The sequence below is a fragment of the Epinephelus fuscoguttatus genome, linkage group LG20 (genome assembly GCF_011397635.1).
Source record: "Epinephelus fuscoguttatus linkage group LG20, E.fuscoguttatus.final_Chr_v1".
NCBI lineage: Eukaryota > Metazoa > Chordata > Actinopteri > Perciformes > Serranidae > Epinephelus > Epinephelus fuscoguttatus.
In genome coordinates, this window is record NC_064771.1 from 21,557,668 (window position 1) to 21,582,526 (window position 24,859).

At 40.2% G+C, this 24,859-nt stretch overlaps 2 protein-coding genes across 6 annotated transcripts; one reads left to right on the forward strand and one right to left on the reverse strand.

Annotated features, from left to right (window-relative positions):
- Positions 1-353: 353 nt before the first annotated feature.
- si:ch211-28p3.4 (zinc-binding protein A33) lies at positions 354-10,142 on the forward strand. Of its 5 annotated transcripts, none has more exons than XM_049562941.1 (7): positions 505-525; positions 2,696-2,795; positions 5,385-5,433; positions 5,521-5,733; positions 5,819-5,838; positions 5,920-6,062; positions 6,158-10,142. In XM_049562941.1, the coding sequence occupies exons 4-7, from the start codon at positions 5,569-5,571 to the stop codon at positions 6,733-6,735; spliced, it is 906 nt and encodes a 301-aa protein (XP_049418898.1). In that variant the 5' UTR covers positions 505-525; positions 2,696-2,795; positions 5,385-5,433; positions 5,521-5,568; the 3' UTR covers positions 6,736-10,142. The 5 variants fall into 5 exon arrangements, with proteins under 5 accessions (XP_049418895.1, XP_049418898.1, XP_049418896.1 ...); XM_049562939.1 differs by having other exon boundaries at positions 507-525; positions 2,696-2,791; XM_049562938.1 differs by lacking the exon at positions 5,385-5,433 and having other exon boundaries at positions 354-525; positions 2,696-2,791.
- casp7 (caspase 7, apoptosis-related cysteine peptidase) lies at positions 8,879-23,997 on the reverse strand. The gene is made up of 7 exons (XM_049562942.1): positions 23,838-23,997; positions 23,397-23,515; positions 16,145-16,296; positions 15,928-16,056; positions 14,000-14,175; positions 13,601-13,739; positions 8,879-12,305 (listed from the first exon to the last, which is right to left on the reverse strand). The coding sequence occupies exons 2-7, from the start codon at positions 23,513-23,515 to the stop codon at positions 12,079-12,081; spliced, it is 942 nt and encodes a 313-aa protein (XP_049418899.1). The 5' UTR covers positions 23,838-23,997; the 3' UTR covers positions 8,879-12,078.
- Positions 23,998-24,859: the final 862 nt, after the last annotated feature.

Here is a 24,859-nt window from a genome sequence, read left to right on the forward strand (position 1 = left end):
TCACTTTAGATCAGTGGTTCCCAACTGGTCCAGCCACAGGGTCCAGATTTCTTCTTAGTCATTAGTTCAAGGTAATATTAACATTACCTTACTTATTACTCCCTGCCAACAGTAACTCGTTATACTACTTGTTACATTACTTTTCCGTTACACCCCATAAAATTGGTAACTGCATATCTCCCCAAAATTCAGATGTGTGCCTCTGTCTGGATGTCAGGGTAATCACCATTAAGTGTAGCTAATGCTAGTTAGCTTCTATTTACCTGGGGGTGTCTGCTGCCTGTGACCAGTATTTTCCCAAGCCCTTTGATGGGGTGTATTTCCTGGAGCTTCACATTGTTATGTTGTCGGTTGTAGTAGCCGAGGTGTTTCAGACCAGACGTTTGGGACGTGTTTTTTCTATGTTTTTTTTTTTTTTTTTGCAGTGGAAAAAAAAGTTTTAGTCGGACTACCTGCAGCAACAGTGTTCTTGTCATCTTTCCTCCTGACAAAACCAAAGTAACGGGAACAGTTCCAGCCGCTAAGGTAACCTTTCCAACTAGCTAGCTATCCAACTAGCTAAGTTAGCTAGCTGCTTTACGAGGAGCGCGCGCTGCACGACGATAACTAAAACGGTCTAACGTTTTTTTGTTTGTTTCGGAGTAACTGTAATGTTATTACTGAAATTTCATTAGTAATTAGTTACACTACTCGTTACTGGAAAAATACATTTTACTGACAGTTGTTTTGTCGGTGAACTTTGGGTTGTAACCATAACGGAGCCAAACTATATGTACCTTTACCTTGTTAAATGCTATAGTTGTCCCTGGTTTTATATGAGAAGAAGAAAAGATCGCCTGTAGGCTAATTTATTCAATGTAAAATGCCATTGGCTTGTGCTAATAACGTTAGCATGTTGTATTTGCTTGGAAAACGTTTAGTATAAGACAGTTGGTTTGTCAATGAACCCTGTGAGTTGTAACGGAGCCAAATTATGTACCGTTACCTTTGTTAAATGTTGCTGTTGTCCCTGGTTTTATATGAGAAGAGGAAGAGGTCGCTAGCTGCTAGGCTAATTTATACCATGTAAAATGCCATAGGTTTGTGCTAATAACGTCAGCATGTTGTATTTGTGGGGAAAATGTGTCCAGATAAAGACAAGTGTTTGTTTGTGAATGTTATAATATATAGCCAATTTTTGTACTTGTGTTTGAAATTGTCTATATTCAGCCATATTTAATGTGTGTTTAATGTGTGTTTTGAATCAATTAAACTTTACAGCACTTAACAGAAACTTCCACCGCCGACTTGTGTTTTGGATGTGTAACTGCAGAGTTACACAGACACACCACTGCACAAGTGTAATAGGGTCGTAGGGTCTACTACACGTTACTGGTAACGCGTTACAGCCACACACTGCTGATAACCACTTGGCACCTATCAGGAAGTATAGGCAACAACGAATGAGGGACTCAAAAGCACGACTCAAAAACACTATAAAAAGTTAAAGGGGTACTTCACCAATTTTCAACCAGCTTGGTATCATAATAATGCGGGTAGTATGTGTGGTTTTATGAAATGATCGTCTTACCAGTTGTGAAATACTTATTTAATTTATTTATTTGGAGGAATCAGATCTCAGCACACAGGAGTCAGTCCAGAAAATCAAGATAGTTTCCAAAAAGTAAGAGACTAAATCAAAATAAAGATGATAAGGAACATACAAGGAGTGAATCCTGGAGCGCTTACTGAAACAGTGAAGACAAGCTGGCACAGACAAAAGGGATGACACAGGCAAAATACACAAAGTTGGCATGGTAATGAAACAAATCAGTGCGAGAAGGGTAATCACACAGGCGGGAAGTGAAGTATCTCAAATGAGAGACAATAAAATAGGAAACAACTGAAAATAAGAACACATAATCTCAACAGCTACACTGGGATAAAACAGCAGCAGTCAAATGTGCGTGTCAGTCACAGTCGATGTAGCGCTCAGTCGGAGTTGTGTGGCCCTGCTGTGTCGTGCCTGCATTCTCCCCTGCTTGAATGCGCGGGCCATTTGTGCTATGCATGTAAAAGGTCATAAAGGTCACGGTAAGAATTTTAAAGAGACATCTGCCAAGGCTAATTCTGCTGTCTCAGGGTAAGAGATGCACTTCAATCACGCTGTGCGCTGGTGATAAAGCTCTGTATATAAATTATCCATGAGCCACAAAAGCAACATCAGTATCTCATAAACTTCCTCAAATGTTTATGTTGGCCACACACACACACACACACACACACAAACATCAAGGTCAGTGTCAGCGCACTATAAATAGAGCTTATGGTCTGTTTGCCCTTCTCTGCCCAAAACCTTGTTTGCTTCTTCCCGTCCTCAAAGTTCCGATTCATGTTCCCACCATAATAAAACAAAGCACGTGTCTACAAGAGCACCAGGACAGACACAGACAAGGCCGCCATTCTGTGCTCCCCCCTCCCCTACAACAAAACCTTCACATCTGTGACAGGCCTATAAAAACCCTCGCAGTCGTGTTGCAACCTGTCAGTGGAGTTTAATCTACACTACACAGGAAATGAACAGTAAGGTAGGAGAGAAGGCCACACATAGAGTACGAACTTCCACTCTGGGTTGTTTTTGAGAAGACCCACTACCTTTAGCCTTTTGTTCACTTTACCTGCAGTTCTTCATCGTTTTTATTTGTGTGGTTCAAAGGAAATCCTCTCGAAACATCAGCAGCACCTGCAGAGACAGAGAGATGCCGTCGCCTACAGGATGAAGAAGCTGGCAGCTAAGCAGGTGGAGATAACAGTAGGTATATCACACCATTTAATAACCTGCTGTTCTGCTGTGAGTAGAAGCACAACACAGAACAAATTGCTGGCTGACATCTGTCATGACTTAAAATATTCGTACCTTCAGTTTGCTGTTAGCCTGCAGGCTAGTACTATTCAACGCCTGCTAAATCCCAACATGGTGGGACAACATGGTGGAAACTTTGACTTTGAGACGAGCTCAAATTAAATGAATGTTGTTGCATTTTTGTGGATTAAATCAACAAACAGGAGTCTTGGTCCAAGCTGTTCCATCAGTGTCACTGTCTGTAAACATGATGTTCCAAAACATCCCAGGAGTCCTAAAATCACCGTGGCTGTGTGACCTGACAGGATTTTTTTCACTTGTCTAATCTGATTGTAGCTCCCAGTGGTGGAACAAAGAGCATGTCCTTGTGCCGCTGTAGCACATTCGCCTCAAGGTTAAATGAGTTATGGATTCTGAAATGCACTTTTGAACATCTCTGTTATTCGGCCTGTTTGTTACTGCTTGTTTGGGTCATCCTAGCTTTCTATTTTGCTGTTCTCTTCAATCAACAAAGCTTTTTTTTTCATGTTAAACTGTATTATTTTTATTTATTGCACTCTGTGCTGCATGAAAACTAATTGTCTAGACACTTTGATTATTGCATGTGGGCCCAACCTGTGGTGAAAGAACTGTTTAGATCTGTAACTTAAGTAAAAGTAGCAATACAACAGCTCCCCTCGAAAGCATCTGAAGGGTGCTTGGGGAAAAGAATTGAGAATTAGGTGACCTGATAAGACCTGACAATCCGCGACCCCTTACCCTATACCACATTCACTCGTCCAGAAGGCTCGTCCCTTTCAAGTAGCCAATCTGTGGCTTTTGCGTCCCTTTTAGCCAGCCAATTAATTTTCCTGAAGTGGAAGAACAGGGCTCCAACTTCACATGCCCGTCGGGTACACCTAAAGCTAGAAGAGCTGAGATATTGCAGTCAGGGATCTATTAAAAAAATACTACAAGGCGTAACAGCTCCTCCTGGATTACTTTAATAACCTTCCATGTGCCAGATTGACTTAATAGGGCCTTTAGCCCCACCCCCTTGATTTAGTTTATATTCAGTTATCTACTTATGTATTTAATTTATTTCAATTTATTTTCTCTTATTTGTCCATTTTACTGTTATTATTGATCTTACCATTGATTTGTTTTTAGTAATTTACCTCACCTACTTGTTCTTTTTATTACTGTTTGCCCATGTGCTGTGTTCCTTTTGTACAGATTACCTAAAAAATGCCATAAAAACAGTTACAATGAAAAGTAAAAGTCCTGCATTCAAAATCTTACTTAAGTACACAAATATTAGCATCACAATACACTCAAAGAACAAAAAGTAAAAGTACTTATTATGCAGAATGGCCCATTTCAGAATATTATATAGGCTATTTTTAATGAACTAATAAAATGAACAAATTTGCAGCTGGTATAAGTGGGGTTAATTTTTTTCTTACTATATATACTACTGGCTAGCTTGTGAATTTCACCAAGAGATCAATAAAGTTTTATCTTTATTTAATATAATAATGCATAATTTTATTTTGTTATATTTGAACTAATAATCTGAATCTGCAAAGGAACTAATGCTGTAAAATAAATGGAGTAAAAAGTACACAACTGGCTTCCCAAATGTAGTAGACGTATGATATCAAGAAATTAAAATACTCAAGTAGAGTACAAATACCTCATAACTGTATCGACAGGACGGCAATCCAGGCACTCCAATAGAAACATGATTTGTGATTTGTCATAGCTGTCATACCTGCGTTGTATGTTTCAGTGCCCTGACGAAGACCTGCAGTGGTCGAAACATGTTGGTTCTTTAAATGATTCAGCCACAACAATAAAGGCTTTTAATTATTTCCCTCCTTGTTTTTCCTGTATATTTTTTCGGAGTGTCTGGATTGCCTTCCTGTCGATCCTGTTGTTTCCCATTCTCCACGAGCACCTGACACAAGATTTTGATCAATGTTTGTATATACAGAACAACCAGTTGTCTCTCTCTTTTATCTCAAAAGTGTTCTTATGAACAGTACTTTAGTACCCAATTACTGTAACATACTGTGATCTAAAACTGAACTGAAAATAGTCAGCTACTCAATTAGTCTTTAATTAATCTGTAATTCTTATTTTTTTTTTTTACAAGTTTAAGCTTTTTAATTGTGTTTTTCTTCATCTTATGTGAGAGTAAAGTGATTATTTGTGCTCTTGTGCTGTTGATAAAGCAAAACAAGTTATCTGAAGACATCAATTGATAGATTGACTGATAATGAAAATAATCAGTTGTAGTCATAGGCGTAGATTTCAGGGGGGACTCAGGGAACATGCCCTCCTTAATATTTAGAACATGTGCATTTGACCTTCTAGTAAAACATTAAAATAGCAGAGGACTTTATTTTGACAAAATTAAAGATGTTTACACCGTAAATAGATGTAGAAAAGGCACAGATTGGTGTATAAAAATTTTAATATAAAATTGTAATTATAAAAAAGTGTTTGATGCTCTAAATTTTCTGGCCAAACCTCCCTGTTTCATATGTTTCTTCCTCAGTGTTGAAACGAAACCTACGCCCTTGGTTGTAGCCCTACCGTGTTCACAGGTGATTACATCAGTGGTCCTCAAAGTGGGTTTTGCTGCCCATACACTGTAGTATGTTGTTTCAACTCCCACCGCTCTTTCACCTCAGAAAAAGACCAATGCAGTGAAGGAGAAAATCAAGAAAAAGTACGAAGACATGAAGAAGGTCCTGGATGAGGATCTTCACATCACACTGACCCAGCTGGACACAGAGTGTGAGGCCTCAGAGAAGTTGGTGGAGGACAGGATAGAGGAGTGTTACCACCTCACTCAGCAGCTGGACCAGGAGCTGTCCAACGTCGATGCCCAAGTGAAAACACAGGTAAACACAAAGGACAAATTTCATGCAGCTTACAGGGCGTACTGTCTCACACCTAACTGTGTTGTGTTTGTATCATCATCTACAGAATGCTGAAACAGAAAAAAGGTACGTTAGCATTTCAGGAAATAATAGCTTGCTACAAGTTGAATTTTCAAGCACCTAAACTTTAGCTCTGTCTGAAATTAGAGTATCTGAGACTCTGAAGCTGACTGACCCTGACCTGATTCAAATGGACGAGTTTAAGAACGAACAACTGCTGAGTCTCACGATCAACCTGCTGCTGTTCATCAGATCCCAGGTTCCTGTCACCAAGAGACTGTTTCAGACCTGTGAGTTCTAGATTGACATATATAGCCTCCAGCTCTTACTGTCAACTAGTTTTGGGAAGGACATGACACTGATCCTTCTGATATCTGCTACACAGACGCCGCAGATGTTGTCCTTGACGCCGACACCGCTCACCCCAAGCTGATCATCTCTCCCAAAGGTGACTCAGTGACCTACACAGACACCTGGCAGGATGTCCCAGAGACTCCCTCCCGCTTTGACACCACCCTAAATGTCGTCAGCCAGCAAGGCTTCAGCGAAGGCCGCCAGTACTGGGAGGTGGATGTGAGTGGGAAGACCTACTGGGAGCTGGGGCTCACCTACCCGAGCATCCCACGCAAGGGCCGCGACGAGGACTCGTGGCTGGGCCGAGGCAAAGAGTCGTGGTGTGTGGAGTACTTTAACGGAGACTACACAGCCTGGCACGGTGGTGTTCAGCGTGAGCTGCCTCTGCTGACAGGAAAACAGTTCACTCGTATCGGGGTTTACAGCAGCTTCCCTGGGGGGTTGGTGTGCTTTCTGGGAGCTGATACAATGACCCCCCTCTACTGCTTCAGCGCTGGGACCTTCACTGACATCCTGCATCAAGCATTATGTCCTGGGCATGACAATGAAGGCACAAACTGGACGTCCCTTAAGATTTGTGATGCCTCCCGATCAGCTCCTGTTCTTTGAGGTGGGACAGGAAGGAAGGGGCAGTGACAGCCAGGAATGCACTGCGCTGTGGGGCATGCGCATCAGCTGCCTGATCTGACATAATTGGTGACACTGTCATCAGTTCAGGATGCTGTGCGTGTCAGGCTTGTCTAAATTTGCCTAAAGGACATTTTAAAGTGATCTCTATTTTTGATTCACAGGTGGTGTGGGTCATTTCCAGTCAATCATGCTTTTCTTTTCAGTGGATATAGTGAAGCTGACATGTTGTCTTTCATACTCATGCAAAGTGTTCCTTTTTAAATGTTTATTTTAAATGCTATGACGAATCAGGGAATTGCAACAGATGTTGAGCTGGTAAGAGAGGCCTTTAATTAAGAAATAATGATACAATTATTTCATAAGATAGATCTGCTTTTTAACACTCATCAAGAAGTTGGATGTGTCTACTATTACTTAGCAAATTGAATTTAAAGGATAAAGCTGGTGATGTTCTGTTGTCAACAAATCCTATTAAAATGCCAAATGCCAGTCGTCAGAATTGCTTGCATTGTCCATCTATCCATCTATCAATTTTCATCCGCTTATCTGGGGCTGGCAGGCTCAGCAAAGAACTCCAGACATCCCTCCCCCCAGCAATGCTTTCCAGCTCCTCTTAGGGAGGAGGTGTTCCCAGGCCAGATGAGATATATAATCCCTCCATCTTATTCTGGGTCTGCCCCGGGGCCTCCTACCAGCTGGACGTGCCATGCTGGCATTGTACGTCTCTGCAAACCACAGATATGTTAGATTTGTGTGTTTCATACGTATCATATTAACTTTAACGTAGCTACGTATATGAGCTGATTTTGTCATCTAAAGGTGGAGAAGATGGTGGATGGTGTGTCACCTGGGCGAGACACCTGTCAAACTGCAGAGCACTGCTGAGACCAGCAAACAGCAAAACTGGTTGTTTTATGGTGAGTCATCAGTGTGTTTTCAGTTGCTTTTAGACACCAAACATGGGTGTTCTCTAGTTTTTCCACCAGGGATAGTACCATGAAAAGTGATTTTTTTTTTTTTACCAAGACATTGCTGCTTTTCCTGCCAAGATTGTGTCACAAAAATGGGTATTTTAGGCCAAAACATTATCTTTTTCTACCCATAACCAACTGGTTTTTGTCCCTAAACTTAACCATGTGTTAAACAAAGCATTGTTGAAAAGTAGTTTGAGCATGTTCACTGCATAATGCATCTGTGGTTTGCATTAATGTACAATGCCTTCATTTATTCTGGTGACTGGGTCGTTAGTCCACCTCTCAATACTTTTGAACTCTCCCACTCTCTCTGTGGCTCTCGGCCCCAAGATCATTGTGTCATACTGAAGTTGTAAATCTTGGGCACAGATTTAGTTTCATATATATGTAACCAGTGGGCTGTAATAATGTCTGCATTGTGTTGATATAAAGCGGCCCAACCTGTGGATATCTTCAGAGGCGATCTCCATTTATTCCTCTCGTGACAGCAAGTGGCAAAAATAAAACAAACATACAAACCCGAGCCCTTCTCCCACAGAGCACAGCAGCAGAAGGGTGGGGTACCCCCAGAGGTGAACGTAGAGGTAAAAAAACTGTGTTAAACGTTCCACATATTGAGTTCAGAAGCCGAAGCAAGTCAGGTAAAGCAAAACATATTTGTAATACTTAATATTAAACATGTACATTTGACTTTGTTACACATATTACTGCTGTATGATTGACCCTGTTACATATATATAATAAGGTAATTTTCTAAAACTGCAGGGCACTGTATCAATTATTACCCAAATAGAGGTAAACTATGCATTGCTTAGGGACTATTTTCAGCTGTGGATGAATACACGTTTGCTCAAGTAAGAGTTCACAATAGCAATCTTTGTTGGTTTTGGTTTTCATCATTGTAGTTGACGAAAAAAATGAGAAATAACACAAGCCTTATCCTTTGACTTAAACTAAAAGGCTTTTTATTGGGCTTTATTTTTTACCAATGAACCTATTAAGTTTTCATTGTTCTCAATATTGGTTTAAAGTGATATTTAGTGTATTCATAACCATATTACAAACATGTTCCTTGTGTAAAAAAAAAATGTCTTTCAATGTGATCTGTGTTTGCGGATGTGCAAGAAAAATGACAGCTCATTACAGAATAAATTCTTTATGTTTAATACAATAAAATGTTTACATAAGCATTCGTCTGTTTTGAAGATATTTAAACAAGGTATTGCCCCAAATTAAAAAGAAAATTGGGCCAGATTATACTTTCAATGTAATTCATTCATTCATTTTTTTTCCAAATCTTTTCAAATATATTCCTGAGGACAACAGCATTTAACACCGGAAAGCATTTAAAATTTTACCCTTAAAAATATATATATTATTTTTTTCTCCCCTCCTTCAATTCCAATGCAAAACAAGTGGAGCAAACACTCCTTTCAGCACAGGTTGGGCACCACATCACTGATCAGAGATCCATGTGTCGAGAGTTGTGGCTGTATTGGACAAGTGCACTGGGTGTAGAATGGGACATGTCTCATACTTAAAGGGACAGTTCACCCCAAAATCAGCAATACATATTTTTCCTCTTACCTGTTGTGTTATTTATCGATCTAAATTGTTTTGGTGTTAGTTGCAGTGTGTTGGAGATATCAGCTGTGGAGATGTCTGCCTTCTCTCATTATAATGGAACTAGATGCCAAAAAATACATTAAATACAACAGCAATGTCTCTTTAGAGAAATCATGACCTGGTTACTCAAGATAATCCACAGACCTTATTGTGAGCAGTTTCATGTCGGAAATATTATTTTCATTCTACCAACCAACACCTGCAACTGCAACATCGCACATAAGGAAGTGTGCATCTACTCAAGGATAGGAGACTTGTGCTTGTGACAGCGCAAGACGCAAACATTAATGGCGTCCTCTCCAGCTAAGCTGTCACGTTAACTAGCTCAGGTGAGCTAGCAGTAGCCTCTCATCCACGAGTAGATGCACACTTGATTCAGTTGAATGTTCTCACAACAAGGTCTGTGGATTATCTTGAGTAACCGAGTCATGATTTCTGGAAAGAGACACTGATGTTGAGTTTTTCAAATGTATTTTTTGGCGCTTTGAGCACCTCAAACCAAGTGCCATCTAGTTTCATTATATTCCAGAGAAGGCAGACATCTCTACGGACGATATCTCCAACACTCCGCAGCTCACACCAAAACAATCGAGATTAATAAACAGCACTAAAGTTAAGAGAAAACATATGTAGTTTTGATTTTGGGGTGAACCGTCCCTTTAAGCCAGTATTGATCACACTTATGTAATAGTGTTATCAAAATAAAAAAAAAAAACAACTGATAAAAAATACAAGGAGTGAAAAGGGGGAAATATTTTGACACGTTAAAGCTATTGCTGAACTTTTCCCCCTTAAGTTACTGACACATGTAGTCATGTGAATCATGTAAAAACATTGCAGCAACAATGAGAGTGTGTGTTTGCGGACATGTGGATTGTGTATGTTCAGACTTGTCACCACCAGTAATAGCTGCCTCTGTGATTGACAGACTTTGGCACGATAACAGCATATTTGCAGAAACAAACTTTGTGTGAGTTGAAATGACCATCAGCAAATGTCTATCGGATTAAAAAGATTTATATTTTACCACAAAACTCAATCATTGGATAAATTATGCAATACTGTTCCTAAAAAGTGCACTAAGTGCTTACAAATAAAATAAATGTTTTTTTCTTTTTTTTATGAGTTGGGTGTTTAAATCTTTGGAAATCAAAGATGGATTTTAAAAATAAAAAACAGAAAGACATTGCTGAGTGCCTCTTATCAGAGTGTAGTGTGTGTAATGACAATGTACAACACTAATATACAGTGAAATGATGTGGCATTTGTGCTTTGGGCCCTAGTCCAGCTTTACACTATGATATTTCCCAAGTTTATGACACAGTGTTTGACATTTTTAAGTCTTCTTTCAAGTGTATCCTACAGCATGTATCCTGTTAAAGTTATCAAAGAGGAATGTCTAAATTCAAAGACTGAAAAAGGGAAATTCATAACTGTTTCATTGGACCCTGACTAATAAGACAACTGCGTCATTTTGATTATATGCAATTACACAAACTTCACTTATTTGGAGTGTAACGACAAGCAAGTGAAGTCTTCCGACGTCGGCCTGTGAAAACTGGCAAATTGCAAATAATCCTTGCTTTTGTAGGAGTGGACTATGTACTATGCACTTGACCCAAAATCTCATGAAACTAATCACTACACAGCAAAAAGATCACACCTTCCTAGCCATACGTATATGACATTCTTTAACATGACATTAACCCACTTCATGGGACATTAAAGAACCTGAGGATGCCAGCGTGCTGCTACCGACTTAAACTTGCTAGGAAGGCTGAGACACTGAGCCTTTGGCAAAAAGCGTCGTCACGTGTTTCTGCTCAGAGGAGTGTTGTCTTTTTCTGTTGTCTTCGACAATTGACGGCTGAAAACGTGGAAACACAGATAGCTGAAAATGATGTGATCCATTTTCCAGATGCTTTTTCCCCCCTCTAACAATGCATCAGACAGGGTTTGTAATTAAAGCAGCTCCCTTGTGTCTCCTATGGCAATTAAAAGGTTTGTAATCACTGTCTGCTTTTCAAGTGGGGATTTCTATAGACTTTCTAAAGGCTTTCAAACCTGGTTTCCAATTTATTTTCCTGTGTAATGGTGACAGAGTATTGTACACTGCACAAATGCACTGGACTGCATTAGGCAGGTTTATGATCTATTTCCAGAGAGACTTCTCTCAGAACACTAAATGTAAATTACTTCAAATATTCATAACCCATTTCGTGTAATAAATGCAAGAGCCATTTTTAGCCCGAGGACTCCTGACTGCTCTGTACATTTCCTTTCAGCATCTATTACCAATGCTGGAAAATGGAGAGACACATATTCAGATATGATTCCACCGAACCCACAAAAAACTGGCAGCAAATTTTCCGGGCCGGTGGAGTAACATGAATATTTCACAATGCCTGTCAAAGAAAAGATCAGATCAAATGTGACGCCATTATTCCGAAGAATAACCTGAAGAAGAGGAAGAAGTTTCACCATCAACACATGAACGCGGAGTGCCACTGTAAATATTTTTTTCTTTCCTTCACGGAGTGCCTGTTTTTCGGGCCCAACTACACATGCAAAATGTCATATGTGCTCCAAATGTGCAGTGTCCTGCTGGGCCTGAATCATCCCTGAATGCTTTGACCGCTTAGTCGGTACCTGAAACAGTCGGTCGAGTCGGTCAGTCGAGTCAGTCAGCGGTGTCGTACAGTACAGTCATTTCAGCTGGCGGTCAGTTGAAATACAGTTCTTTCGTCAGCATAGAGACCACACAGGGAATCTGCTTCTTCTCGCTGAAGCGTGGGTCTTCAGACCAGGACTCAAAGCTGGTGGCCACCATGTAGTTGACCCGTGTCAGGATCTGCATGATCTCCAGCTGCTTGCCGAACTCATTGAGGACGTTGCAGAGCGCCTGGACAAACCAGGAGCCGCGCCCAGGGTTTCTCCATGAGTAATACCCTGGAAAATCAACATGAGTCAGCAATGAAACTTTGAAGCTAGGTTCCTAGGAGACTGTTTACCAATATATCCAGCACAGGTATGTGACAGGCCCAGTCAGCAGAGGAAAATATTAGCATTGTATGTTCCTGCAAACCAAGGATACTTAACATTTGTATGTTTCATACACATCATACTGACATTTCTAAAGTGATCTAACCCCCCAATTCCAACCTGTGATGCTGAGTGCCAAGCAGGGAGGCAATGGGTCCCATTTTTATAGTCTTTGGTATGACCCAGCCTGGGGATTAAACCCACAACCTCCCAGTCTCAGGGTGGACACTCTACCACTAGGCCACTGAGCTGGTCATTGCTTTGTATCCATCAGGGATAGTGCCACAAAAGCAGTTGTTGGTGCGTCCGCGACATTGGTGCATTTCCCGCCTGAATAGTGCCATGGAAGTGGTTGTTTTTTTACCGAGACATCGCTGCGTTGCCTGCTGCGATAGTGCCACAGAGAGTGGTTGTATTTTAGCAAGTCATTGTGGCATTTCCACCAGGGATTGTGCCATGAAAGTGGTTGTTTTTTACTGAGACATTGCTGGGATAGTTCAACCAAAAGCGGTTGTTTAATATAACAAGACATCGCTGTGTTTCCTGCTTATTTCGCGCCATGAATATGGTTGCTTTTTACCAAGATATTGCTCTGTTTTTTAGCCAGGATAGTGCTAAAAAAAAGCTATTTTAAGCCAAAACATCTTTTCCTGAATATAACCAAGTGTTTTTGTGCCTTAACCTAATAACATGTTAACCACAATTTTGTCGAAACATAAAGAATTGTTAAGTTTCATTGTATCCGCTACATCAGTGATTCCGAACTGGTGGGTCGCAGTCCAATGTGGGTCTCAAGTCTATCTGAATGGACTGCAAGTGACTCGCAAACTTGTCAAGTTTGTAAAAAACATCTAATTTTGAAGTACGGTGAATTTCTACAGCCATGTCCTGCTGTATAGTGAGTGACTAATGGACAGACACTTGCCAGAAAGCAAACTAGCTCAAGGACATGGCCAAACGAAAGTGTGACACTTAATTTGTTTAACTGTGTGGACCTTAAACAACTTGAATGACTAAGAAGAAATCTGGACCCTGTGGTTGGACCAGTTGGGAACCACTGCGCTACATAATAATGTACAAATGCAGTAACGTACAATGCCAACATTTATTCTGGCGAGTTGTTGTGACAGGTACCCAGAACACTTTCACTTCAAACATTCATTAATTTGGCGATAACAACATTAAAGTAAAACTTGGCTTACCTGGCACAGTGGAGTAGGCAAAGAGGAAATCTGCCTCTACAGGGATCTTATGTCTTGGATTTGCATCCGTCTCCAGGGTATCGTTTGGCGGCCCCGAATCTGTCTGTATACCATCATCAAATTCGGAACCCCTGCAAGCCTGGTGAAGTAAATGAAATGACATTTCATTGTGATCCTGAGTAGCTTTCTCAACGATGACCTGGTGAAGCAATTAAAAATTAACTGTTTTTAAAAGCTGAGACGAGCAAACTTTTACACAACAGCTCACATCTGTCCACAGGGAGAAACTGAGAGCCATTTTAATCTGTCTTGTCAACAGAAAGAACTGATAAAGACACATTCTTTTTCTCATTCAACCCTCATATAAATGTATGATTGAAAGTCTTGGGAAATTCCTACCTGGATGAAGAAGAGTTTGGGCTTTCCGACTAAGCTTTTGCACATGTCCCCTCTGAACAGTGAGGTCATGGACTTGATGGGCATGGCTCCGTCTGTTCCGTAGATCATGCCCTCCTCACCATGGCTTAGCAGGATACAGGCGAAACACGAGCTGTCACTATGGTCTTCCTCCGAGGCTGACCAGCACACACATAGACAAACACTCAACTTTTAGCTCGGCTCAGGCCTCATTAAACTTTTAAATTTATGAAGAATGTCAGTAACTTAATGGTCCAGTCTGGAGTTTATCATCACTTTGTTCATTCAAAGAATATGAGATTGCAGCTTAATTATAACCTCTATTAAGAAAGTACTATTACGTTCATATTGGTATCAGTCTGTTGGTGTTCCCAAGGTCATATGGCTTGAGAGGTGACTTATACATCTTGTCATTAACTCTGTAACACAGTACTGTAACAGTCATAAAGAGTCCTGCAACCAACCTGAGCATTTAGATGTAACACTGTAACTTGAAGGGGAGTCAATTTCTCTAGCATACATATATTAAAACTTTTAAAAATTAAAGGAATCTGGTAGTACTAAAGCAATTCTGTTAGTGAACCTGCCTGCCTTTACTTCAAAGTGAAACATTTTCTCATTTCCCCTATTAATTAACCCTGCTTTCATGGAGGTGAGAATGATCAATATTGTTGAAACTGTTGTGGTGAATTTGGAGGCTTTTCTGTTTGGAGTGATGCTGAATTGTATTGTGTATACTGGGATGTGTTTGTCCGCCCAATGTATATCGATGTGAGTAGATTAAATGTCAGACACAGCTCTCATCCCAATGAAACACAATACAACTGAACAGCAGCACAAACCAGAGCATCTTGAATGATCATGGAGGTGAATCAATAACTCTCCAAAACAACATCAGCAACAACTGAACATTTTAACCTTCACTGTGGAAAGACAGGGTTCCTTCAATTTAAGGCAAGTTAGATTTAGGACTTTCAAAAACATTTTTTATGCCTCTTGAAAAACATGAACTGACATCTATCATTTCCCCAGATGTTGTTTATTGTAACATAAAAAAGAATTCTGGGGAACATATTATGGCGGGTTTCTTAGCGATTTTGTGTTTTTCATTCTGCATGTGGGATTCCACTACCTTGATACCTATTGTGCCAAGTTTGGAAAAATCTTTTTGCATAAAATACACTGAGCCTCATATGCACAGCTTGTATCGATTTCAGCCTTGCTGCCAGATCTTGGTTAAATAGCCAATATTCATTAAATGCGGGTTAAGCGACAGCTAGCTAGCAGACAGTGGATTCTCTGCTCTGAGCAGCCAGAAACAAAATATGAGCCTGATCTGCATGACATTCATGTAAAAGGCATTCGGTAATTAATTTTAAAAGACAGATGTTAACCAATCATTTTGACACGTTACAATGCATATAGGGATAAAAAACAGTAAATAAAATCCTACATTCCACGTCTAAGCATTTTTAAGAGTTTTAAAAGGTCGATTTAATACACTATAATACCAATTAGTGCTTTTAATGCTTTTTTAAGGATCTGTGTGAACCCTATAGGATTCAATGCCGAACCACTGGATCAGACTGCACTAAGTTTGGTGTACCTAACAAAGTGGCAATTGAACATATGATAAAATTCAAGAGATTTTTAAGGCATGCCTGTGCTCCACTGTCCACTATCTTAGCTATCGTAGCAAGTAGTTTTCAAGTCTATTTGTTGGGATTGGTAGAAAACTGAGTACACTCTAGTATCTGTGTATTTATCACAAGTAATATCCTGATATTCAACAACGTTATTGCATATTTTCCTCATATGATGCAGCCCTGTCCGCACTCCAATAGTTCCACATTGTTACTTACCCACATGAAAGAAACAAGAACAGTGTGAGGACTTCCTTCAGTACTCACCCTCTCTGAGAAGACGCTCCATCTTCTCACACGTCTGATCGTTGTAGATGCAGACATCGAAGCCCAGGCTCTTGAAGCATTTGAACAGCTCACCTGCGTCTCGGTCCGTGCCATTGCGTACATTCATCCCTGCCAAGACAATCTGCTTAGAACACACACTCTTCTTTAAGCAATAAAACTGTAAGACTGAATGAGGTGTGCAACGTGCTCTCTGTACCTGTCTTTTCATCAAAGTTTTTGTTGTTGATGATGATGCACTTGCCCACTCGCTGGTGGCTCATCTTATACTGGAATGTTGGTGAAACAATTCTGTAATGGCTTTCAGAAGAGTAGTCCTGCTCCCGCGTCTGGCCATCCTTATTCTTCTTACTAACAGAGTCAGAGAGAAATGAAAATGGAAAACATGGACAGTTACTTCATGGCAGCATTGTTAAAAATTAAAATGTAGCATTAAACTCCTGAAATATTTTTACTTTAGAGCATTCAGCTGATCTTTTGAAAAGGCTGCTACTTGTGTGGAAATAAAGTAGAGACACACAAATCACATCCACATCATTACTCCTCCATCAGTGTCTTTTAGACCTTACACAACCAACTTAAACAACAAGTAAAAAAGAACAGTGATAGAAATTAAAATAACAATGAATTTAAGAAATGGACAAGCCACTCAATATCTTAACTTCCACAATGGTAATTCTTATCTTACATGGCAGCGTCTTGCCAAAGAGAAACGTTAAGACAATATTCTTGATTCTTACACTGACTTGATGATGTCTTTTAAGCCCAAATGTTCCTTCACACAACAATCACTTCAACATAAGTTAATGCCAAGACTTCAAATGCAAGAAAACCACGTGAAACTGACTCACTCCGATCCACTTACTCAGCAACCAAAGAGTACATACATTTTCAAATAAGGCATTAATGTCGCAGCCAAATTTGGTCGCAGTAATCCACCATCCGATTGAAGAAGAAACTAGAACATTTTTGCTTACGGCAGATATTTAAAAAATCAAAACCACGTCAGTGAGTTAATCTTCCACGAGTGACAATTCTCACAGACCTGTCATATTTCCATTCTTTAAAAGATGCATCCAGATAGCAAAGCCAACAGTGGCCCATTGGGGGCTCAGAAAATCCAGGCTTGTTCCAGAAGAGCCTAGTCATCAAGTTACTCCGGCACGGGAACAATACACGGCAAAGCGCGCTAACAGTCTCATGCACATACACTCGCAGTGTAGTGGCAGCCCAGCCATATTCTAATACACATGTGATCCAGAACTTTTTCAAGCCCCCCTCCCACCTCCAAATTGTGCCAACATACTGTACCAAACAATCGCGCGAGGGTGGGCAAAGAGCTGCAACTCTGTTCTGCTGTGGGCTGGGCATGGCAGAAAGAGGAGCAGGTAGAGGAGGACGGCGAAGAGGAATATGAGGCGGTTGCGTCAGTCTTACCTGGGTTCGTCATTAAGCGCTACGCCACTCTGCATCTGAAATGCGTTGGTTTTGTCTCGTTTCTTTTGTTTTCCCCCAAAAAAGAGTATGTTTCTCCAGACCTGGCAGCTTAATTTTTGGCTGTGTGCTAGGATACTGACATGCTCTCTGTACTGGATGGACACCTGACTGGGCCAGCGGGTGCTGAGGACAGGGGCGGCGCACTGTGAGCCCCCTGAGTCAGCAGCCTTGCCACCACACCAGTGCTTTCTAAAGGCCTATTCACACATGGCCCCTGCGCCTCGCTCCCTGCTGAGGTCAGACAGGGCAACAAGTTGCTCCTCTGCTGACAGGCACAGAATCCACCTGTACGGACATACTACATACTGTGAGTGCCTGATTGCCTCAACTTTAGAGCTGGAAAGGTACTACTAAAAAAAAAACATCCATCACTGAGAAAACAGCCGCTTTGCTAAACACCTTAACACACTACAAATAACCAATGAGAAGTCTTGGTTATTAGTAATTGTGGTCTGGATTTAAAGAAGTAAGCGTAGGATTTCGTAGCATCTAGCAGTGAGGATTGCAGATTGCAACCTGTTGAAACGTCTTGGTTAAGATTCCTTCAGTGTTCATTGTTCAAGAGGTTTTTACCAGTACTTCAATTATCTGAAGAGGCGTCCTCCAGATGATTTAAACTGGTAAAAACACTGAAAAAGCGATTTAATGTAAAAAAAAAAAAAAAAAAAAAATCTGTGTTTTCCCGATGCTGCTAGTCACGGACGCAAAAAAAGCAAGTGGCCCTATCTAGAGCCAGTGTTTGGTTTGTGCTTCCTGAGCAACTGTACAGTAGAAACATGGTGATGCAACATGGTGGATGAGGATGGGACAAGATAATGTGGTATCAGTTTTATGAAATACCTCTAAATATGATGGTTATATTTTCTGTCAGGCAACTTTGACTAAGTGGCAGAAAAACCACATCATTCAGCAGATGACATCATTTCTTAATATGTCTTCTTAATATGGCAATACATCCTAATTAATGAGGCAATTCTATCCATTTAAAATAAAATTAATTTTGTTATTTTACGCTTTAAATAAAAGAAGCTTGGAGTAAAATATAAATGTGAGACATGTTCATTCATGGTGTCTGGGAGAACAGTGGACAAATGTTCCTCCGCTGCAAAGGTGCACAGTGCCACCTTGTGAGTCAAACTGGAACAAACAGAGGCTACTCGCTCACGTGAGTCAGTGTCACACTTTTAAAAGACAGAATCAGGCGCAAGACATTCTTAAATGGCCCGTACTCTACAATATCACACTGAGTGCACATATCTGCAATTTTAGACTCTACTGCAGTACAGTCTAATTTTGAGCAGCCACTTGAGGACTGACATCAGTCCCAAAATTGACTTTAAAATCCTTTCCACGCTCCTTGCCCCATTACTCTAATTAGGCCATCCAAAACTGGGTTTCTGTGTCAAATCAAGGACATGTGTTTTATATATTTATTTTTTTACGTTTTGATGAGTTGAGGCTTGAGAGGAACAAAGGCACACTCACGTACAAAGAATGGTCAATCTTACTGAAAGTGTACAGGTACAGTTAATGTGAAGGCTCTTTGTATTGCAAGGAGCCCATAAGTAGGGCAGACGCCCCTGTAAAGCCCATGTAACATGTAAGCCCACTTGCACTTGCTACGATGGCTGACACACAAATGCAAATGATCCTATCTAGAGCCAGTGTTTGCTTTGTCCCTTCTGGGCAGCTATAGAAACACGGCAATTCAACATAAGGATCTCTGTGGATGAGGATTCGCTCATTATGTAGATATAAACAGTTCATTTCAAAGTTACAAAAACACAACAATTCTTATTCTCAGATGACTATACACTAAAGAAAGCATATTTATTATACTGTATTTCATTTCTGCCAATATACCCCCCTAAATCCTACACACTGAACCTTTAAATTGGGGCAGTATTTGGTGGGCTTAATAGGGATGTTCACCCTACTGTTTGAGTTAATAAATATGTCATAATATATAAGCGTTTGTGTACAATATGTTCATGTGGATGTGATATAAGACCACAGCAACAGTTTTACAACCACCACAAGAGAAAAAGTGCAATTATAATACAGTAATATAGAGTAATATATGCAAAAATGCTTTTAAAAATCGCACTAAAACAGCGCCCAGGGTGAAGATGGGGACAAAGGGACAAACCACACACACAAATATATCCTGCCACTGAACCACAGTGGTAGAGAACCACACTCAGAGGAAAGTGGAACATGACTGCAGCTGCAAAATACTCAAATCATGTGTATCTGGTTATACACAGCCTTCTTAACCACACATAAAAGAATAACAACTGGCAAGAATCACTAGTAAAATATCAAAGACCAACATATACATATATACAGTGTTAGGGAAGCTACTGGAAGAATCTAGTTTGGTTTATTAAAGCTTTAAAATAGTTTTAAAAACTTTAAAAATCCTAATACTATAAGTTGCATGCCAGCAAAAAATGCCACTAATTTGAGTTCATCACATAAAGTGCCCACTTATTTACAGGTCCTAAGCCAAAATAGCCACCCGTTCTCTTATGTGAAAGTTGCTTGCACACTCTGGCATTTTCCATGAGCTTCAAGAGGTAGTCACCTGAAATGGTTTCCACTTCACAGGTGTGCCTTATCAGGGTTAATTAGTGGAATTTCTTGCTTTATCAATGGGGTTGGGACCATCAGTTGTGTTGTGCAGAAGTCAGGTTAATACACAGCCGACAGCCCTATTGGACAACTGTTAAAATTCATATTATGGCAAGAACCAATCAGCTAACTAAAGAAAAACGAGTGGCCATCATTACTTTAAGAAATGAAGGTCAGTCAGTCCGGAAAATTGCAAAACTTTAAATGTGTCCCCAAGTGGAGTCGCAAAACCATCAAGCGCTACAACGAAACTGGTACACATGAGGACCGACCCAGGAAAGGAAGACCAAGAGTCACCTCTGCTTCTGAGGATAAGTTCATCCGAGTCACCAGCCTCAGAAATCGCAAGTTAACAGCAGCTCAGATCAGAGACCAGATGAATGCCACACAGAGTTCTAGCAGCAGACCCATCTCTAGAACAACTGTTAAGAGGAGACTGCGCGAATCAGGCCTTCATGGTCAAATAGCTGCTAGGAAACCACTGCTAAGGAGAGGCAACAAGCAGAAGAGATTTGTTTGGGCCAAGAAACACAAGGAATGGACATTAGACCAGTGGAAATCTGTGCTTTGGTCTGATGAGTCCAAATTTGAGATCTTTGGTTCCAACCGTGTCTTTGTGAGACGAGAAAAGGTGAACGGATGGATTCCACATGCCTGGTTCCCACTGTGAAGCATGGAGGAGGAGGTGTGATGGTGTGGGGGTGTTTTGCTGGTGACACTGTTGGGGATTTATTCAAAATTGAAGGCACACTGAACCAGCATGGCTACCACAGCATCCTGCAGCGACATGCCATCCCATCCGGTTTGTGTTTAGTTGGACGATCATTTATTTTTCAACAGGACAATGACCCCAAACACACCTCCAGGCTGTGTAAGGGCTATTTGACCAAGAAGGAGAGTGATGGAGTGCTGCGGCAGATGACCTGGCCTCCACAGTCACCGGACCTGAACCCAATCGAGATGGTTTGGGGTGAGCTGGACCGCAGAGTGAAGGCAAAGGGGCCAACAAGTGCTAAACACCTCTGGGAACTCCTTCAAGACTGTTGGAAAACCATTTCAGGTGACTACCTCTTGAAGCTCATGGAGAGAATGCCAAGAGTGTGCAAAGCAGTAATCAGAGCAAAGGGTGGCTATTTTGAAAGAAACTAGAATATAAAACATGTTTTCAGTTATTTCACCTTTTTTTGTTAAGTACATAACTCCACATGTGTTCATTCATAGTTTTGATGCCTTCAGTGAGAATCTATAATGTAAATAGTCATGAAAATAAAGAAAACGCATTGAATGAGAAGGTGTGTCCAAACTTTTGGCCTGTATTGTATACAGTGTTAGGGAAGCTACTGGAAGAATCTAGTTTGGTTTATTAAAGCTTTAAAATAGTTTTAAAAACTTTAAAAATCCTAATACTATAAGTTGCATGCCAGCGAAAAATGCCACTAATTTGAGTTCATCACATAAAGTGCCCACTTATTTACAGGTCCTAAGCCAAAAGAAAAAAGACCCCGTTCTTTATGTGAAAGTGGAAGGCATGTCAGCTTTGGTTTTGTATTAAACGTCCATCAGTCAGACACCTGCCTTCAGAAGCTTGAGTCCACGTGGTGTTATTGCACCAAGCAGGATTACTCAGTGAGCCACGTAACTTCAACAAGAGCATGCAACAACTTCCTTGAACATGTGTTAATAGATAGTAATAATCCTTATAACCTATTACTGGGGCTTCAATTGCAATAGAGATGCAAAGGTAACATAAAAATAAAAAATATTCCTATACTTTTGTGGCCCAAATCTGGTTGTAGTTTCAGAAGTTAACTACACAAAAATGGCAAAATATGTAATTCAACTATGTGAATCACTATGCTAAAATATGGATATGGGCAATGCTTACCTGGGATTTAAGCATCCCTACATTTCCCTCTACATTTTGCCAACAGGTAAGAGTAAGAATGAAGTAAAATGACAGAATTATTCATTCATTCATTCATTCATCTTCTAACCGCTTCATCCTCTTGAGGGTCGCGGGGGGGCTGGAGCCTATCCCAGCTGACGTCGGGTGAGAGGCAGGGTACACCCTGGACAGGTCGCCAGACTATCACAGGGCTGACACATAGAGACCAACAACCATTCACGCTCACATTCACACCTACGGACAATTTAGAGTTACCAATTAACCTAGTCCCCAATCTGCATGTCTTTGGACTGTGGGAGGAAGCCGGAGCGCCCGGAGAGAACCCACGCTGACACGGGGAGAACATGCAAACTCCACACAGAAGGGCTCCCACGCCCGGGATCGAACCGGCAACCCTCTTGCTGTGAGGCGAGAGTGCTAACCACACCACCGTGCCGCCCTGACAGAATTTTATATATATTAGAAATGTGGACTTTTACATAGAAAGGCTTCACTCATTTTCACTAAAAGATATTAAAAGATGTATAAATGAAATTAGACATAATGTTTGTAGTTGTTAAGTTGTCTACAAATTCAAATTTAATACTATTTAATGCCTTTTTAGGCCTTATTGTTTTAAAACTGAATCTATGACATTTTAAGACTTTATAAGGAGCTGCAGACCCCCTGTAATGGATGTGTTAACAGCTGTCACATTATCCTACACTGTATGTACTACATGTTTCTTTGTTTATTTACACCATGATAAAATGGTCGGTGTAGTTGTCCTAATAGTATTTGCATCATGGGTGTGAATTACAACAACCACCACACACCTGTTATCAGCAGAAAACAGTATTTAGGGCAATCTGATGACATTGCAGACTTTTAGCTAATAAATATCACCATGGCAGTTACTTGCATTAAGACAATTACTTTTTGTATTACCAGTTTTCAGTAATGTTATGTTTATATACACAAATGAGGCATTATCTAATTAAATCCGCACTAATCTGCAAAACTATCTAATATCTCTTTTTCTCACTCCGTAAATCAGAAAATATTGTCATCAGCCATTAAAAAAATCAGTTATCACCATGTTTTTAGGAATAAAATGTTAAATAAATCAGGCTATATATGATATATGCACAAACCCATGTGTAAAAACCATCAGAATTAGACGGGAAGTTTGGTGTAAATACAGCAAAGTACTAATTACATTATCTCACTGTGCTTAACTCTGTGTTGAAATAATCAATTCTCAGACACAAACTGGAGAGGGAATAATAATGAAAGTGAAAACGACAGTAAAAAATGCATACTGTCATACCTGGTCTCTAACAGTGAATTTGAAGTCAACGTTGTATGGACCAAACTATGTGGCTTTCCATGTTTAAATATAGCTACTAGGAATGTTGAAGAGGAAGTCACATACCCAAACAATAGAAATCTCCCCCTGCGGTCAGGTTTGGCGTCAGTTACGTCTCCAGTCAGCTTCCCTTCCTCAACTTCAGCTCCAAGATCAGTTGGCACATCAGATTCCTCAGCAGCCATCTGTAGTAAACACACGTAGAATAACGTTATGGTTTGACGCACTTACTGTACATTATGCGGTTGTAACAACTTTATTATGGCTAACATTACTGTAACTTCGCTTCATTTCCTTCCTTCCTCATTACTGCTCACACCAACTCTGCTCAAACGGTTTAAAAGCAGTGTTAACAAATATAAAGCTAGCTAGTTTAATCACCGGGTTAACGTTACTAGCGTTAAGTTACATCCAACTTGTTAGCTGTCTGATTAGCTTAGCGTCAAAAACTCATTGAAAAATGCTAGCTAGTTTCAACTTAGTAACGTTACGTTAGCATGAACTTACACTGTCATTCGTCTGTTATAAGCTACGTCAGCTTAGCTGTTGAACACAACTTGATAGTGGGTCGTTTTCCTTCTCCAAAGGTTTCAGCCAAGTTTCTATTCCTCGGAGAACTTCATAAAACGAAAGTGGGTTCAGCCCAGAGTTTCCGAGGTGCGTAATGACGTCACGGCCCTACGTCAGGTTCTGCCAGATTTCATATTCATATTTACATGCAAATACAGTCACATTTAAATCAAACTCCGCAGTTTATCAGACATATCAGGTTTGATAAACAACTGTACTGCGCAAAATAAAGAAAACTGTAGTCTTTATATAAAATTTAACTATAATAAAACTGCTTTTTTAATTTAGAAAACATCAGAATACATCAAAAGAAATGTAACTACCGTACACGTTGACTTCCTGTTTATTTTGTCCATTAAAACCATTTCCTTCAGTGGAAACTAAACTTTTATTCACTTTTAGGTCACAGATAAGAAACAATAAATTGTGTAGATAATAAAGACTCCACAAAAACAGAATTTTAAGTCTTGTGTGTGATTTATCCTTTGTGGATTTAGGCTAATTTATACAATGTAAAATGCCATAGGCTTGTGGTAATAATGTTAGCATGTTATATGTGTTCAGAGTATGACAGTTGTTTTATCAGTGAACTTTGTGATGTGTAACGAAGCCAAATTATGTACCGTTACCTTGTTAAATGTTGCTGTTGTCCCTGGTTTCATATGAGAAGAGGCAAAGTTTGCTAGCTGCTAGGCTAATTTATACAAGATAAAATGCCATAGGCTTGTGCTAATAACATTAGCATGTTGTATTTGTGGGGGGAAATGTGTCCAGATAAAGACAAGTGTTTGTCTGTGAATGCTGTGAGTTATAGTGAAGTCAATTTGTGTACTTATGTTTGAAATTGCCTCTATTAAGCCATGCTGAATGTGTTTAATGCATATTTTGAATCAACTGAACTTTACAGCACTTCACAGGATCCCTGCCGCCAACTAGTGGTTTGGAGGTGTAACTGCAGA